At 40.3% G+C, this 16,093-nt stretch overlaps 1 protein-coding gene across 5 annotated transcripts in view; it reads right to left on the bottom strand.

The window, feature by feature from the left end:
- Positions 1-16,093, bottom strand: part of TPP2 (tripeptidyl peptidase 2) — a 68,446-nt gene that overhangs the window by 32,493 nt on the left and 19,860 nt on the right. For all 5 annotated transcript variants that reach the window (XM_047081639.1, XM_047081655.1, XM_047081650.1 and 2 more), the window contains exons 5-11: positions 15,533-15,657; positions 12,454-12,617; positions 9,200-9,354; positions 8,509-8,585; positions 6,121-6,248; positions 3,965-4,064; positions 281-429 (exon numbers count right to left, since the gene is read on the bottom strand). In XM_047081639.1, coding sequence (XP_046937595.1) covers positions 281-429; positions 3,965-4,064; positions 6,121-6,248; positions 8,509-8,585; positions 9,200-9,354; positions 12,454-12,617; positions 15,533-15,657 — 898 coding nt within the window. The remainder of the gene's footprint in view (positions 1-280; positions 430-3,964; positions 4,065-6,120; positions 6,249-8,508; positions 8,586-9,199; positions 9,355-12,453; positions 12,618-15,532; positions 15,658-16,093) is intronic.

The raw sequence follows: 16,093 nt of genomic DNA, 5'->3' as shown, positions 1-16,093 counted from the left end.
GAATGAACAAATGCACATTTAAATAATTATAATCACATAATTTTTCTCCACCTTAAACTTTACTTTGGGCCAGAACATTACCAATTCTACACAATTTCTCACCACGAGAACTTCAGAAAACACAAACATCTGTCTGCAAAAAGGTAAATTTGCTCAATTATTTTTTATGGCTAATACCTGACTTCATATTATGCTATAGACTTAAGATTCACCATCACTTTACTGGAATTTAGAAACAGTACCAAGTCAGACCGAGCAGAGCACTAAGCAACGTCCTTACCAGAAAGTATCAGGGCGATGCCTCCACACGCATTAGGAGAAGACATGGATGTCCCATTCATTAGCTGAGTTCCTCTCAATGTCCAGTTAGGGACAGAAGCAATGGCTCCTCCTGGTGCACTGATACTCACTCCTAGGGCCCCATCGGCACTGAATGAAAAGCCATTAAAGTTTGCTTATGATGGTTGAGGACTCGATAAACATGGGCATTCATAAAAATGCCAGTGGTCAAATAAATCTAGAGTACAATACCATGGATAATTTGTAGTATCAGAATCAATCGGAAAAAAATAACCAGCACAGCTATTTCTCCATTGTATAGCAATTATTTTCCCTATAAATGAACAAAATCTGTGTGTGTGTCCGTGTGTATCTGGGGTTATGTGTAAAAGATATCAGGTATATTTACAAAGGGAAAATAAATGTCATTGCTCAGATTCCTTAATGAATGTATTTTATTGTATGCAATAAGTGGAAGCTTTGCCTTTGTCTAAAATTTAATACATCATTGTCCAAAAGAAATATGTGGGACACATGGGGCATTTAAAACTTTCCAAAAGCCCCACTTAAAAAAAGCTAATGTGGGGCACCTGGGAGGCTCAGTTGGTTGAGCGTCTGACTTCACCTCAGGTCACGATCTCATGGTTCAGAAGTTCGAACCCTGTGTCGGGCTCTGTGCTGACAGCTCAGAGCCTGCTTTGGATTCTGTGTCTCCCTCTCTCTTTGCTCTTCCCCCACTCACATCCGTCTCTCAAAAATAAACAAACATTAAAAAAAATTTTTTTTAAAAGCTAACAAGAAAACTGGTAAAATTCCTTTTAATAATGTATTTTATTTAAACCAATGTATCCAAAATATAATTTCAGTATGTAATTGGTAGAAAAAAATGAGTTAATTTATATTCTTTTTTGAACTAAGTCTTGAATATCTGACACACACCCTTCCAGCACATCTCAATTCAGACTAACCTCGTGGGACTCGTGGCTGTCACTCTGGACAGCTCAAGTCAACACGGCCACCTTGTTTAGGGCTTTGACTGCACGAGATCTAATGAGATAAAGTCCACAGAGCTCATCGCACAGTCAGCAAACACAAGCTTTGCCCTGTGCCCCAAGCAAAGGAATAACATGACACACTCCTGTGGCCTCCCTGGAAGAGTGGCCATAAATTCCCCATAAATTGTTGGCCTCTCCCTCCTACCACCCTTCCTCCCACTGACTGAACTATTTTTATTCCTGGCTAGGAATACTAGTGCAATTTGGTTTCAAATTTATACAGAGCTGAAAGCAATGCAAATAAGATCCTCCTCCTGAAATAGGCCAGTGCTCCCCACCCCCGCCCCCTTTAGTGAATACCTTAAAACAAGTACCGCCAGGTAAATAAATATCTGTTGACCTGGAAAGATTTTCATATGGTATTACTGAGTAACAAAGGTTATGGAGGTGCCTGAATCATGTGATCTCGCATTTATGTACAGGAGGAGAGTAACTAAAAGAATGTCCTTGAAAATGTCCCCATGTGATCTGCACCATCTATATTGTCTATCGATACTCACAACGAGCATGTGGCATTTCACAACTGGAAAAAAGAACTAGGAAAAGTCATGAATTCTAACTACTTCCTGCTTCTCTGTAGTCATTTCCCACTACTCTGTTAAAGTGGCTAATCATAAAACATTTAGTAAGTATTCCAAAAAGGGTTCCATGATATGTAAATACAGTTTTCATTAAAAAAAATAAAATTTTGGGGCTCCTGGCTGACTTACTGGGTATAGAGCGTGCAACTCAATCTCAGGGCTGTGAGTTCAAGCCTCGTGTTGGGTATGGAGTCTACTTTAAAAACATTCTTTTTTTTTTTAATTAAAAAAATTTTTTCAACATTTGTTAATTTTTGAGAGATGAAGAGAGACAGAGCATGAGTGGGGGAGGGGCAAGAGAGAGGAGACGCAGAATCCAAAGCAGGCTCCAGGCTCTGTGCTGTTAGCACAGAGCCTGATGCAGGGCTTGAACCCACGGACCGCAAGATCATGACCCAAGCCAAAGTCGGGCACTTAACTGACTGAGCCACCTAGGCGCCCATATAAATATTCTTTATATAAACCTTATGTATTCCTTACCAAAAAAAAAACTTTACATGAACATTACGTAAGTATCCTTAAATAGTGATGATGTTCTTCTAAAATACAATAGGCAATACAAATTCAAAACATGCTTATGTAGACTTTGTTTGGTAATGTGTCTTTTAATAAATATGCCATATTTGGGGCACTGGGGTGGCTCAGTCAGTTAAGCGTCTAAATCTTGATCTCAGCTCAGGTCATGATCTCACAGTTCATGGGATAGAGCTCTGTGGCAGGGCTCTGTGCTGACAGCATGGAGTCTGCTTGGGATTCTTGGTACCCCCCCAACTTGCACACGTGCTCTAAAAATAAACTTAAAAAAATTTGTTAAGAAAAACCAAATGTGCCATACTTGCAAATACCAGGAAGTCAAGTAAATTCTGTATGTCTAACAACCTTTCCTGACAAAGAAGATTTTTCAAATAGTACACAGAATGTGCTTCATTCAGTGATGATGAGTCAATGTTTTAGACTTCATATCCTAATAATTAAATCTAATAGTTAAACCATGTATTTGAAGTACGATTCCATGTTTACAGCACAGTAAAAACATGAAACAAATTATTTCAATTCCTAGAATAACTGGGTTTGTGAACCAGTATCTCCCTAATCCAAGTTTCCCCCATAATTGACTAACTCATTTTCTTTTTTTTTTTTTAAATTTTTTTTTTTCCAACGTTTATTTATTTTTAAGACAGAGAGAGACAGAGCATGAACGGGGGCGGGGCAGAGAGAGAGGGAGACACAGAATCAGAAGCAGGCTCCAGGCTCTGAGCCATCAGCCCAGAGCCTGACGCGGGGCTCGAACTCATGGACCGCGAGATCGTGACCTGGCTGAAGTCGGACGCTTAACCGACTGCGCCACCCAGGTGCCCCGACTAACTCATTTTCTTAAAATAATTCTTTAATTATTCTATAGTTCTACGGGCAAATAAGACAACAAAGTCTGTTTAAACATTTTCTAATACTTTGTGTGTTATACTGACTATAAAACATTTCAAAATCACCTTTAGAAGAGAGTTAGTAAATTTAGCAACACTTTTGTTAACTGAATGTAAAACACATAAACCTTTGCCAACTGTATCCCCAGTTGCTCTTGTGCAGTGATGCAGCGTTTAGGCCAGTTAGGTGGGCTGATGTGGGCAGTCTACAGTGATGGCACAGGCAAAGCTTGCTGATCCCCATGGAGATCTACAGCCCGACTGCTTTCAATGACCGTTACAGTCAACCACTGAAATAAGCTTATTTTTTAAGAAGAAATTATTGAGAAAAGACTACGAAGATCCCTGAACTCAGAGGATTTGAATCTAGCATTACGGCATTTGACCAGGTTCCAACCAGTTTTTCTAATCTTACACTCAGAACAGGTATGTCATACAGCTAACAATGAAATAATTATAATTTGTTCCTTGAATGATATTTCCCTGAAATGAGACTGTTTACCAAAATGATAATCTTGAAAAAGTAAAAACCCAGAGAACTGGTAAAGTTATCAAAACTCTGTTCCTCCCCACCATGTAGTTCAACAAAATATATGTAACAGACCGTGTACCACTCTCAACCCACCTGGGGCCTCTAGAAGACCACGTGTACTGATTGGCCGGTAATTTCTCTCTCAGGGAATACTCAGCAACCATCATGTCGGGAGAAACATAAGCACCAACACCTACGGGATGAATTTCATTGTTAACAAAAGGACACAAAATTAGATCTTCATTCCAAATCCACTGTTCACTCGCTTATGTGTCACTTATGTGTTCACTCGCTTCATTCCAAATCACTGTTACTCACTTGGGTAAATCCCTTAGTCACCCTGTACCTAGTGTTTGCTCATAAATGGAAAGAAAGAAAATCTGATAAGCAAGGAAAGTTTACTATGTACCAGATGTTAAACGAGGTGCTTTGGTTTTGACTATAAAAATATCTACCAGGGTTATTGTGTGAATCAAATATAATAATGTACCTAAAACTGTGTGTATGTATAAGATAGAAAGATAAATGTGTTATAAACTATAACTTTAGGAAAGTAAGGGAATTAGTTGGTCTTCATTTTTAAATGACCACTGCATCCAATATTCTTACCCATAAAGTTCGCAGTACCCCCTCCCCCGAAACGGCTGTAAAAACAAGCAAACAGCAGAGACATTAACATGTTTCGGTGTTTCAGATAAACATGTAAAGGCAGACTAGTCACAAAGACTCTAAATTCATAGACCTATAGGGATCAAACTCAGTTTCCTCATTCTAGAAATCTGGAAACAGGGCCTCGAGAGGGCTGAAAAAAATTTACTAAGCTCACAGGGACTGGTGGAGAAAGACTTACAATCCAGGTCCACCAGCTCCTAATTCTTCTTTATAGCAAACACAGACACAGAGTAGAAGACTGGATAAAATAGGTGAGTTAACAGGATTTAGGTTAACAATGCAGACACACAAAACTGTAATCACTTTGTAAAATTTAGTTTACAAATTTCTAGTGAATCTGGGGATAAGAACATGACAAAATACTGAGTATTGTGGGAGAATAGTGTATTTTGATCTGTAGGTACCTTTCAGACCTATTTGGTTTCATTTTATTTAAAATATCTCGAGAACTAAAATACAAAGGAAAGATCACTGGTAGGTACTGTTGTCTCAACACAGGATTTAACAGAATTACTGAACCAAGAAGTTTTAAATCATACAAAATAAGCTATACCTTGAGATTTAAAAAAAAAAATTTTAAAGGACTAGTTTCTAAACTTTGATACCCAGATGTTACTATGTATCGATAACATCTACAGTAACTGTATGCCTTTAGTAACAACTATAATATGTATCTATTCAAGCAGTTATTGATGTATACACCAGAAAAATTATTTGGGACCCAACAGTTTCTACTGTCATGCATCCAATTACAAATGCTAAGAGGTATAAGCCTTATAGTGCTCTCAATGTGAAAGTAAAGAAAATAATTCCAGATACCACTTACTACCTATTTGTTCTCTCGTTTCATCCTCCTCATTCATGCCTCACATTAAAAAAAAACAAAACAAAACGGGGAGGGTGTTATGTTCTGTGGGTGTTTTCACACAGGTTGGCAGCTACAGCTAATTTTACCACTTTAATATTATGAGCACAACTCATTTTGATTTCCCTTAATTCTTCTTGTTGACAGGCATTTTTTCCCCTCCAAGGACAGCGAAACAAACAACTGAGTGCATCACATCCGACAGACCAAGTAGCGGGAAGGAAGTCACATTCATGGAATAAATGTGTTTCAACTGCTCTCATTAATAAAGCTCCCTTTCTCAACATCTGACTATTCCTGTATGTCCCACAAGAAATGAAAAGGAGGAAACTACACTAAAATTAGCCGCCATACACCGTAAATAAAAAGTGAAGCAAGCATCTGTGTTTACGTTGTTCACTCAGTCTGGAAAACCCTTCCCTTGCTCATTTCTGCTCACTGAAATCCTCGCTGCCACACTTCAGAAAGCCTCACCTAAATTCTCAAATCAGAAGCAACTGCACTTCTGTGAGCCCCGGCTGTGCCTGTACTTTCCATAAGCCACTCACTGCAGTTGCCTTCGAACCAGCGGGTCTGGCTACACCTGTGCTTCCTGAGGGCACCCGAGGGAGGTTCCCGGTGTCTTGCATGCAGTAGAGATGCGATTAACATCACATTCACTGAGGGGTTTGCTGGCTTGTTCTTAAGCCCAGCTCTGAAACGGGAAACTAACCTATCACACTCGATGTAGTTCCACCGGGACAACCGACGGTAGAAAGGCACGGACCGTTATTTCCAGCACTGGAAACGTAAATTATGTTATGCTTCCACACTGCTTCACTGATGACTTCACAAATTCTCCTGAGAGAGAGAGAGAGAGAGAGAGAGAGAGAGACAATTCCTTTGGACATAGAAAACTGTCCCACTTTTCTTTTTTTTTTTTTTTTTTAAATTTTTTTTTTCCAACGTTTATTTATTTTTAAGACAGAGAGAGACAGAGCATGAACGGGGGAGGGGCAGAGAGGGGGGAGACACAGAATCGGAAGCAGGCCCCAGGCTCTGAGCCATCAGCCCAGAGCCCGACGCGGGGCTCGAACTCACAGACTGCGAGATCGTGACCTGGCTGAAGTCGGACGCCTAACCGACTGCGCCACCCAGGCGCCCCTGTCCCACTTTTCAAAAAAATGCCTTAGTATACTGTGAAGATGTTTTCAAATATGGCGTACATAGAAACCAAACTAGAATATGGGTTCCAAGTAGTAGAACTCAAACAGTGGCTACAAGAAGGTGTGCATGAAAATCACTCGGGGGACGTTCTCAAACTATACGTGCTTAGCCTTATTCCCACTGTTTATAACACCCCACGCTGTTCGAATGCAGGGCAAGTAACCCGTGGCACACCCAGCCCCAGAACGCCGGAACATGACATGGCCAGTCCAAGCGGCACACCCCAGCTGGGTCTCAGCGTAAGGAAGGAGTCGTGAGACCGCGGTAAACGGGGAAGAGTGCTAGACATGACGGTGAATAGATGGAGGGACAATAAACCCAAAGGACCAAAAGCAAACACTGAAATACAGGCAGGGATTGGATCAGACGGTGGGGCAACAGGCAGCTGGACTCCCACCTCCCCTTAAAATGATCTGGTCAGAAGTGACTCCTCAGGGGATTCCTATGCAGATCTATGAGCAGTGGCAAAGATGAAAGGGAACCGGGCAAGAGGAAGAACTTAAGAGTAAGATTTAAAATAAAGAATCTGGCGAGAACTTGACAGCAAACAAGAAGCAAACTGGTATTAAATAAAAGAAACGAAGTTAGACAGTTGGGGAAATGCAGGAAATGGAAAAAAGGCGTAGGGCCAAGACGCAATAATCACGGGGTACGAGGGGAAGAGTATCAGGGAAAGGTGGCTTTAATAGGATGAAGGTCAAACAAAGGAAGAGAGAAAGAAACACACTTAGGTGACAACGGTACTGAAGCAAGAGAAGAAGGCAAGATTACATTCAGGAAAGAAATGAGCACGACAGGGTGACTGTTACGGCGGTGGGGCGGGGAGGGACGTGTCGCAAGAAATCTAATACCGGTTATCTGAGAAAATTACGTTGCTTGAGGACAGCAAACCAGGCTCGGTAAAATTTTCCTTTTGGTAGGGCTTTATGAAAGAGCTTCAGACACTGGGTGACATGCAGATATCGATGGGCTGGTGATGGGAATGGGGGAGAGGTGATGACTAGGTAAGTAAACACTTTAAATAATTTCAAAGTTATTACCCTGGGGGGAAAAAAAGGTGAGGTAACAGACCAAGGCTGAGCCACTGGATTTGGCAGCAGGAAGACACCAATGCACAGAAAAGCAGGAAGACCCGGGACACGTGTCAAAATGTGCTGAGGAGCCTCGGAAGTGGTGAATACACACCATTAACCAAGTTTTGCTGGAGGACTGAGGGAAAGCAATGTGAAATGAAGAGATCCATCTGTTTCAAAGGCAGCAGATTCTAGAGCGTGCCTGTGGAGTGGTATTAATCCAGGAAAGGAGAGGGATGTTACGGGAGTTTTTAAGGAGAGGGGAGATGGGAACCACACAGCAAGTGCTTGAGGGACTTCTGACCCCGAGCACTTCATTTACTACAAGAAGGGAAGGCAGAGGGGCCGGGGTCAGGGTAGGCTGCAGGAAGGACAGGAGTCCCCTCTCAGGGCTTTTATCGTCTCTGGGAAAGGAAGAGGTGAGAACATCAGCCGAGGGAAGAAAGGAAGGGTCGCTGAAGGTCTCTGAAGAGAATAGACGGTGTCAACGGCCATGCAGGCCATGTAAGAGTACATGCAGATGATCAAAGGTGATGCTGAGCGACCGAGATGCACGGTCTACGTTCCGTCCGGTAAGCACACTGTTTGGGAACTCGGAAGTGCAGCAGTGGACGGGTGGGCCGGCGGGTCTCGGCGGCTGGGAGGGAATGACCACATCACACACAGGACCACGGGAACGGGGGCCGGGAGCCCACGAGACCCGCCCTTATTACTGAGCCAGGGGACTGCCCGGTTTCATCTGTGGCGTGCCACCCAGGCACAGAAACATCTAATGCTCGTCGGCTCGAGCCTGTGGCTCATGAGCGCCTGAGAACACTCACCCAGAATTTGGCCAGTGAGTAGCTTCTCCATAGCTGTAGTTGACAAGATCACACTTATGATTGATGACTTCTATCATCTATTAAAAAGATGAAGAGTCTAGTTGAGGCAGCAATTTACAGAAAGACTGACCAGTAAAATAAAGGCATGGACTCCCAGTTTCTTAACCAATCATATTCTACTTCCACTTCCGTTCTACTTTGAAGCTGAAAAACTTAAAGGGTAGGTGGAGACACAGTATAGTAAGTAGTCAATAAAAACACAACTAGCAGGTGCAGAATGGAATGGTTCTGACTGAATTCTAAAATCACTGAAGTTCAAGTAAAATCTAATCCATACGTTAAAATGAAACGCAGACTATGAGTTCAATTCTTCCTAGACCAATGGAGCAAGCTGGTGAAAAAGTCTGTTTGGGGTTTTTAAAGTATCTCAAAATAGTGTGTCAGGGGGCTTAATGGAAATGAAAAGTAAAACATAAATAATATTTTCATATTTTCCAAAAAATTTTATTGAGTGATTTTTAATAAAAATAATTTAAAACTGAAATAAGCATTTTTGCTTCTTAAAACCAAGTCCTATATACCAAATACAGTCTAGTGTATTCCTAGTGAACTGAAGAACACTTCATAAGACTAAAAATACCCAAGACTATCCATCGTTAATCTTCTAAATCAACACCTCACAAACACTCACAGCTCTTATGAGGCCCGTGCCTGTTTCCATTGTGCTTAGTCTTGTATCGCCAATCTTGATTGAAAGAATTTGAGCACCGGGAGCTACACCACTCCGTTCAGGTTCTTCAGGAAAATGCCCAGCAGCTATACTAGCTACGTGTGTCCCATGAGCTCCTACAGGCAGCAAGAGGGGAAGATGACAAAATATTTTCATGGGTTCCAAGTTTTAAGCATTCAATTTATGTATTAAGCATAAAATAAAATAATCTAATAAAAATACTCTCATTTTAACATCTAATTGTATACTATCATCTTAAGTCTCTCCTCAATAATTTATAAAAAAGTGAAACCTTGAATTACTCTGCTACCCTGGATTCTATCCTGTCCATTGAGAACAAGATCCAAGTCTCAAAGGTGAGAAAGTATCTGCAATACATACAGCTGACAAAGAGCTTAAATCCATATTATCTTTCAGATCCGAGAGAAAAATGGGTAAAACACTTGAAAAGCATTTCACAAAAGATGATAACCAAATGTCAAATAAATATACGAAAAGATGTTCAACTTCATGAGTCATCTGGAAAGTGCAGTTCAAAGCCACAATGAGAGGGCACGTGGGTGGCTCAGTCAGTTGAGGGTCCAACTTCGGCTTAGGTCATGATCTCATGGTTCGTGAGGTAGAGCCCCACATCAGGCTTGCTGTTGTTAGCAAAGAGCCCACTTTGGATCCTCTGCTCCTCTCCCTTCTCTTTCAACTCTTCCCCCACTCACACCCTTTTTCTCAAAAATTAAAAAAAATAAACCTTTAAAAAAAAAAAAGCCACAATGAGATATACCTCGGCATACCTTTCAGAATGGCTAAAACTTTATGGCTGACAACAGCCACATACTACTGGCAGGATATAGACCAGCATTACAGAAAGCTGAACACAGGAATACCCTACAATCCAGGAATTCTACTTCCAGCTATACACCCAACACAAATGCGTGCACATGTACACTAAAAGATACGTGCAAAAACATTCACGGTGGCATTGCTTGCAAAATTCAAAACCTGAAATAACCCCAAGATCCATCAATGGTAAATGGATACAGTATATTAATGAATTGAATATCACACAGCAATAAATATTAAACTACTTTTTTTAAAGTTTATTTATTAATTTTGAGAGAGACAGTGCAAGCAGGGGGGTGGGGAAGAGAAAGGGGGACAATCTCAAGCAGTTCTGCACTGCCAGTGCAGAGTTCAACGTGGCTCGAACCCATGGAACTGTTAGATCATGACCTGAACCAAAATCAAGAGTCAGATGCTCAACCGACTGAGCTACCAGGTGCCCCATTATCAACTACTTCTAAACACTACAAGATGAAGCACACAAAAATAAGGTTGCTCTAAAGAAACCACATACAAAAGGATATATACTGAATAATCTCATTTATATAAATGGAAACACATTATGTTAGACTGAACTACGTGAAAGTGCCACTATTTAATCATTTCTGACCTATAAAAACAGCAATAATGGATGGTTCAATCTAATGCGGTGATAAAAAAAAAAAAATCAGGACCATGGTTAACTCTAAGAGGATGTGTGTTTAGGAACAGACATGATGGGCTTCGACAATGTTTTATTTCTTGATGTGTTTACGCAGAAGTGTCCCCTTTGTGGACCCAATATTACCCATTCTTCCTTTCTCATTTTTCCCAATTGAAAATAGGGAAGCTTGGGGCATCTGGTGGCTCAGTCGGTTAAGCATCCTACATTTGATTTTGGCTCACGATCTCACAGTTGTGAGACTCAATCCTGCGTTGGGCTCTGTGCTGGGATGGAGCCTGCTTGAGATTTTCTCTCTCTCCCCCTCTCTCTCCCTCCATTCCCCTCCCCCACTCTCACATGCACTCTCTCAAAAAAAAAAAAAAGGGGAAGCTAGATTTTAATGTAATCCCCCCCCGCCCCTGCTCCCCCCAAAAACACCTGACATCACCACTTACAAGTCAGAGCATCTAAATGTCACAGGAGGCTGACTACACCACATGTGCACAAGAATGTGGAGCTGTTGAGCCCTCGCACCCCGCTGGTGGAGTATAAAAGGGCACAGCTACTGTTTCTTAAAAGGTTAAACATATTTACCATACCCAACTGGTTTGTCTAGATACCAGTCCAAATTAAACAAAAACATATTTGCACAGAGACCTACACACCAGTGTTGGAAAAATCTGAGTGTCCACCAGCAGGTGAGTGGGTAAGTCAGTCCTGGTGTATCCACACAATGAGCCACTACTCAGTGATAAGGAATTAGCTATTTATAACCATAATATGGGTAGATTTCATATCGGAACTATTTCTATAAAATTCCAGAAAACACAAAGTATCTGCACTGACAGAAAGCAGTTCAGTGGCTATATGGGGCGGGTGCATCAGGGTGGATTACGAAGGAAGACAAGTAGACTGGGAGGGGTGATAGATATGTCCGTTACCTTGACAGTGGCGATGGCTTCCTAGGTGTACATGTCTATTAAAACTTATCAAATTGTGTATGTATGTGCAGTTTATTGTACTTCAACTATAATTTGATAATACTGTGAGAGGGGGGTAAGAAAGGGTTAAAGCTATCCTGGCTCCCTTCCTAGAAGTAACCACTATGTAGAAGCTGGTGTAGATTCTTCCCATCTGTATTTTTATCATACAAACACATACACCCATGAACACTGTGTGGTATTATTTGGCATGTTTTACAATTTCACACAAATGTTTTATCAATATATTTTTATTTAAAATTTATATATTTGAGATTTATGAATACTGGTATATGTAGATTTATTCATTTTGCTATATAATAGTCCCCAACAATACACAGTTTTAAACAAACTTTTTTGTCCATGGGTATATGGATAGTTTCCCACTTCTTTGAAATTACACAGAGTGCCACATGAGGATCTTTATACCCGACTCTGTTCTTGGTGAACTGCTCAAGAGTCAGCAACACAGAAGTAAAATTCCTTCCAAAAGAATTTTCATAAGATGAATTATGTTGGGTGTTTTTTTTGTGGCTGGACTACACCTGTATTCTTGGAATAGATCCTACATGGTTACAACTTTAAAGAAAACAACACCTTGCCAGGGAATCAAATCCCATTTATTATCATACACCTAGTTCTTTAGGTGGAATCTCTAAGTTAAATTCTCTATAAGGCTTCTTCTTGGCTACAGAAATTTATCACCTTACCACGTTACAAGTTTATCTCTAGTTACCAAATCGGAAACAAAATACCTCCACTGGTCACAATGGACAGCAGGTTTCCATCGTCATATATGTTAACAGAGTAATTTAACATCTCAGCTGTGCCAAAAGAACCATATTCTTGGGCTTCTTTGTAGTTTCTCAACACGGTAGATTTACTCAAGTCCCCATCTTCATTCGAATCAATGCAGGCTCTGTAAATTGAGAATAGTGAAACTCATCTATTTTCTCGGCTTTCCAAAAATAATGTGGTATGGTCTGTTAGGTACCTTCTTACTGCCCTGTTTTATGACAACAAACACAGTAACTGCCAGGTTTAGAGTCCTCAGTCTCAGAGTCATCAGTAACGATTAAGTAAGAAGCTGAAAGGAACCAGCCCTTAAATGAAGCCATGGATAAAAGGCTTTAGGAACACTGTCCATCACAAAAGTCCAGGGAGAAAACCATTTAACTACTTAAGAAACTTCACCAAAGCTTGGCCTAGAGTTTCAGACTAATTCAGGATGATCACGACTTACAGCCTAGGCCTTACTCCCTTCTTTTAGAATTGGCTTAATGAATCCAATGGCGTATGCAGGTTTCTTGACACTAGATGAACGACAAACTGCCTCATCCCCTCCCCACAGTTGTAACAGCCTCAGGCAAACATTTACTTTTTACAAACAGCATTTTTCTACATTTACTCTACAAAGAGTCCTGTCTGCTCTTTCCCCATTTTATTACCTCTGTAGTTTTTACAATATGTATTCCAAATACTACAAAATAGTCTGATTAAAACTAAATAAATCTAAAATAAAAGTCGTAAGTGGAATGCACATCATTTAAGGTCAGTATTATGTTTTTAGCTATTAGGCCTTTGTGTGCATTTTCTAGATAAGAAGAATTGTGTTTTAACAAGCTAGAGTCAATCACAATTGCTACAATGAATTAATGGAAGCCCACTAGTACAGACAGGACATTTATTATAAATATTAAGGCATATATTTCATTAACAAACTTTGACAATTTAGACAGAAGGATCTCTGAAACTGTTTGTTTTTATGTATACCCAATAAGTGAGTGTGTGGCTAAAATGATTTATGGCATTTCAAAAAAAGACATACAGTAGAGCAAGACAGAGAAGACTGAACACTAATGGAAATGAGCAAGCAGGAAACAAGTAGCATGTCAAATGGAATCTGGACTGAGGTCAACAGGTAAAACGTATGCCACCAAATCCTATTTGCCAAAACAGTAACACCTGGGGTTCTTAAAAGTTACAGATGTAACTGGCCAGTTCTCCATCCCGGCAATCATCTCGGAAGTCCTGCCCCATTTTCATCCGGCCCATGAAACATTCTACATCCCTGGAAGTCTCTCCATCTCCTCTGGACCTTTTCCTGGACCTTTAACCCCTGCCCCTTCCCTGTCTGCTAACTTGAGCTGATCCTTCAATAAAATCTTTCTTGATGCTTCCTGGACGGGCTCAGATGTTCTCACACTGGCTTTCACAGAGTCTAGAGTCCACGGAATAGCTTCTTTAGAGTCTACCTGGCACGAAGAAAAGTACTCAAATATTTGCCCAATGACGAAAGAATGAATGAATCAACATCTTTGACAACATTCTCATAGCAAATACAGTGACACATTCCAAAAATCAGTTTCTTGTAACCACCGTCAACATGCAGTGACTCAACACTTCAAGCACCATATCAAAATATCAACATAAAACTGAGCGACTCCCCTAAGTAATTCCACAGAGGCCAAGTATGCATATTGGTGCAGGGTATAACTTTCTGAAGGTGGTTGGCTCAGTTCAAGGAACAGGTGTTAGCATACCAGAAAGGGAACATGGAGATGAGGTTCACGGATAGGATTAGAGTACTTGTGGAAGATGGGGGGCAGGAAAGGGGGCATGGGTTAAAAATTCCTGGACATTTTTAATACATTTCTTCATCCTATCCTCTATGAAAAAAGTCCACAGCTTTCATCCAACTCAAAGGAAACCTGAGAAAACAAGGTCAAAAACCACTGAAAAGAAACCAACTAACGGTTCTTTCCTTCAAGTAATCTTCTGTAAACAGTTTTCTCAACAGAGAGTGACTGAGTTTGACCCTGTACATCCTGACGAATACTTAAGAGTATGGTTCTATTGGGTTCCCTGCTAAGGGTAGTGATATGGGTTCAACAGTGGAAGCGTGGCAGGAGGAGGGCAGATTTGACAGTCTGTAGAAACAAAAACCAAGGCACTTAAGGTCACTTTACCTCCCCTCAGAAGTGGCCGGCATTTTTGAAATGACAGTGCCAAGATTCGCCTTAGGTAATTTGGGGTCTCTAAGATTCTCCTCAAAAAATTCTGTGTCTAACCCTGAGATGGGGCAGGGAATTGAAGCCCTACACGGTATACAGTACGATGCAATCAGAAAAATTATTTCCAGTAGCACCTGAAACCACAATTCTGCTGCATTTTTCATTAATTATAACATTTTCTAAAGTGTTACTCCAGTGACTTCAGATTTTATTTCCTCTAAGTTTCATTTCCAACGCAAAAATTCTAAAAGCTGTCTTAGAATAATGTCGACAAACCGTTGCATGGATCCCTTCCTTTGTCAACTGCCTTAAGGACCTTGGAAACATATTTTCCTCAGGACAAAGTTGGCAGTGTTTTCAGTACATGCAGGAAACATTGGAACTGAACCACCTATTGTCCCACTACCCCATCCCTGCTAATATTAGAATATTTCCTTAAGTCCCTGTCCAATATTTCCCACATACGCTCAGTTCTGTATCTAGTATTCTCTTGCAGTTACTTTCCAAACTGCCTAGCTCTGGTCAGGAACATTTCTATGTCTACCAATGATTAACCTACTATTATCTGGTTAAGTTACTGTCTGGTTAATGAAACAAGCTTCTTTAAAACACACAAGGGACAGGTTTAGCACCTAAAATACCAAGAAGTTCAAAGAGCTTATCCAAAACTACCCGAAAGCCAATTCGGCTCTCCAACAGTTTTGCTTAGGGATATTAATGTCATTTAAACCAATTCTCTGGACGGTTCTGAGAATTTAATGTTCTTCAGAGTAGATAAAAACAGCTTTAAGTGAAGATCTATATAATACATGACGTTTACCTCCAGGCTTCACCATCATGCCACACCAAGCAGTCATACACAGGGCCAGGATCACTATATTTTTTCTCAAAAGAATTTAGCAATTCCACTTGACTTTGAAGTTCCTCCTTGATTAGTTTATTTGCCTAATCAATAAGAACATATATTAATATTAGTACATTTTGTGCTCTTGAAACACACAACATATTAACATGTAGCCAAAGACACCGTGTGACCAACAGGAAAGCCATTTTACTCTGGAAAAATGTAAGAAATTTTTTTTATATCTATGCAACTTGTAGTTCAATTTAATGATGCAGATATTAATTAACATATTGAATACTTTTAAAATAATACTTTTAGTCAATCTCTCATTTATTTATTCCATCCGCTTTGGGAAAGACACAGTGTTCCATGTTGATGGTATCATTTGACCAAGACTTATGTTAGTCACGTATCTATAATCTGCACAACTAATTTCCAAAATTAACTCTAAAATTGCTATAAAATAGGTTATCTATTGACCTTTAGATTTTTTTTTAATCAGGACTGTTTCCATTGAAATCTGTTTAAGAATCCAAA

This window comes from Lynx rufus, unplaced genomic scaffold, assembly GCF_022079265.1.
Source record: "Lynx rufus isolate CCGP_SWC_20201006 ecotype Redwood Valley unplaced genomic scaffold, mLynRuf1.p SCAF_1, whole genome shotgun sequence".
NCBI classification, from domain to species: domain Eukaryota; kingdom Metazoa; phylum Chordata; class Mammalia; order Carnivora; family Felidae; genus Lynx; species Lynx rufus.
Note: the sequence above shows the minus strand (reverse complement) of the source record. Positions and strands in the feature narration are given on the sequence as shown.